General features: G+C 53.7%; 1 protein-coding gene across 1 annotated transcript; it reads right to left on the reverse strand.

Annotated features, from left to right (window-relative positions):
* Nucleotides 1-58: 58 nt before the first annotated feature.
* On the reverse strand, nucleotides 59-952 carry LOC104835243 (olfactory receptor 14A16-like; the record flags this gene model as incomplete). The annotated part of the gene is made up of 1 exon (XM_010573130.1): nucleotides 59-952. A coding segment is annotated over exon 1 (894 nt), but the record flags the coding sequence as incomplete, so codon positions are not given.

A 952-nucleotide genomic window follows, 5' to 3' on the forward strand; every position in this document is an offset into this window, starting at 1 on the left:
AGAAGAAGATGTGCAGTATATTGCTACTAAAAAAAATCCTGGTCATCAGTTTCTGAACTGCATCCTTGAGCTCCTGGTTCCTCATGCTGTAGATGAGGGGGTTCACTGCTGGAGGCACCACTGAGTACAGAACTGCCACGACCAGGTCCAGGGTCGGGGAAGAGATGGAGGGGGGCTTCAGGTAGGCTAACATGCCAGTGCTGATAAACAGGGAGACCACGGCCAAGTGAGGGAGGCACGTGGAAAAGGCTTTGTGCCGTCCCTGCTCGGAGGGGATCCTCAGCACAGCCCTGAAGATCTGCACATAGGACAGCACAATGAAAACAAAACACCCAAATGCTAAACAGACACCAACCAAAAGAAGCCTGGCTTCCCTCAGGTAGGAGTGTGAGCAGGAGAGCTTGAGGATCTGGGGGATTTCACAGAAGAACTGGTCCACAGCATTGCCTTGGCAGAGGGGTACTGAAAATGTATTGGCAGTGTGCAGCACAGCATAGAGAAACCCACTGCCCCAGGCAGCTGCTGCCATGTGGACACAAGCTCTGCTGCCCAGGAGGGTCCCGTAGTGCAGGGGTTTGCAGATGGCAACGTAGCGGTCATAGGCCATGACAGTGAGAAGAAAATACTCTGCTGAGATCAAAAAGACTAACAGAAAGACCTGGGCAGCACATCCTGGGTAGGAGATGGCCCTGGTATTCCAAAGGGAATTTGCCATGGCTTTGGGGACAGTGCTGGAGATGGAGCCAAGGTCAAGAAGGGCGAGGTTTAGGAGGAAGAAGTACATGGGTGCGTGGAGGTGGTGGTCACAGGCTATGGTGGTGATGATGAGGCCATTTCCCAGGAGGGCAGCCAGGTAGATGCCCAGGAAGAGCCAGAAGTGCAAGAGCTGCAGCTCCCGCGTGTTAGAAAAAGCCAGGAGAAGGAACTGGGTGATGGAGCTGCCGTTGGACAT

This window comes from Haliaeetus leucocephalus, unplaced genomic scaffold (genome assembly GCF_000737465.1).
Source record: "Haliaeetus leucocephalus isolate CR32 unplaced genomic scaffold, Haliaeetus_leucocephalus-4.0 Scaffold365, whole genome shotgun sequence".
NCBI classification, from domain to species: domain Eukaryota; kingdom Metazoa; phylum Chordata; class Aves; order Accipitriformes; family Accipitridae; genus Haliaeetus; species Haliaeetus leucocephalus.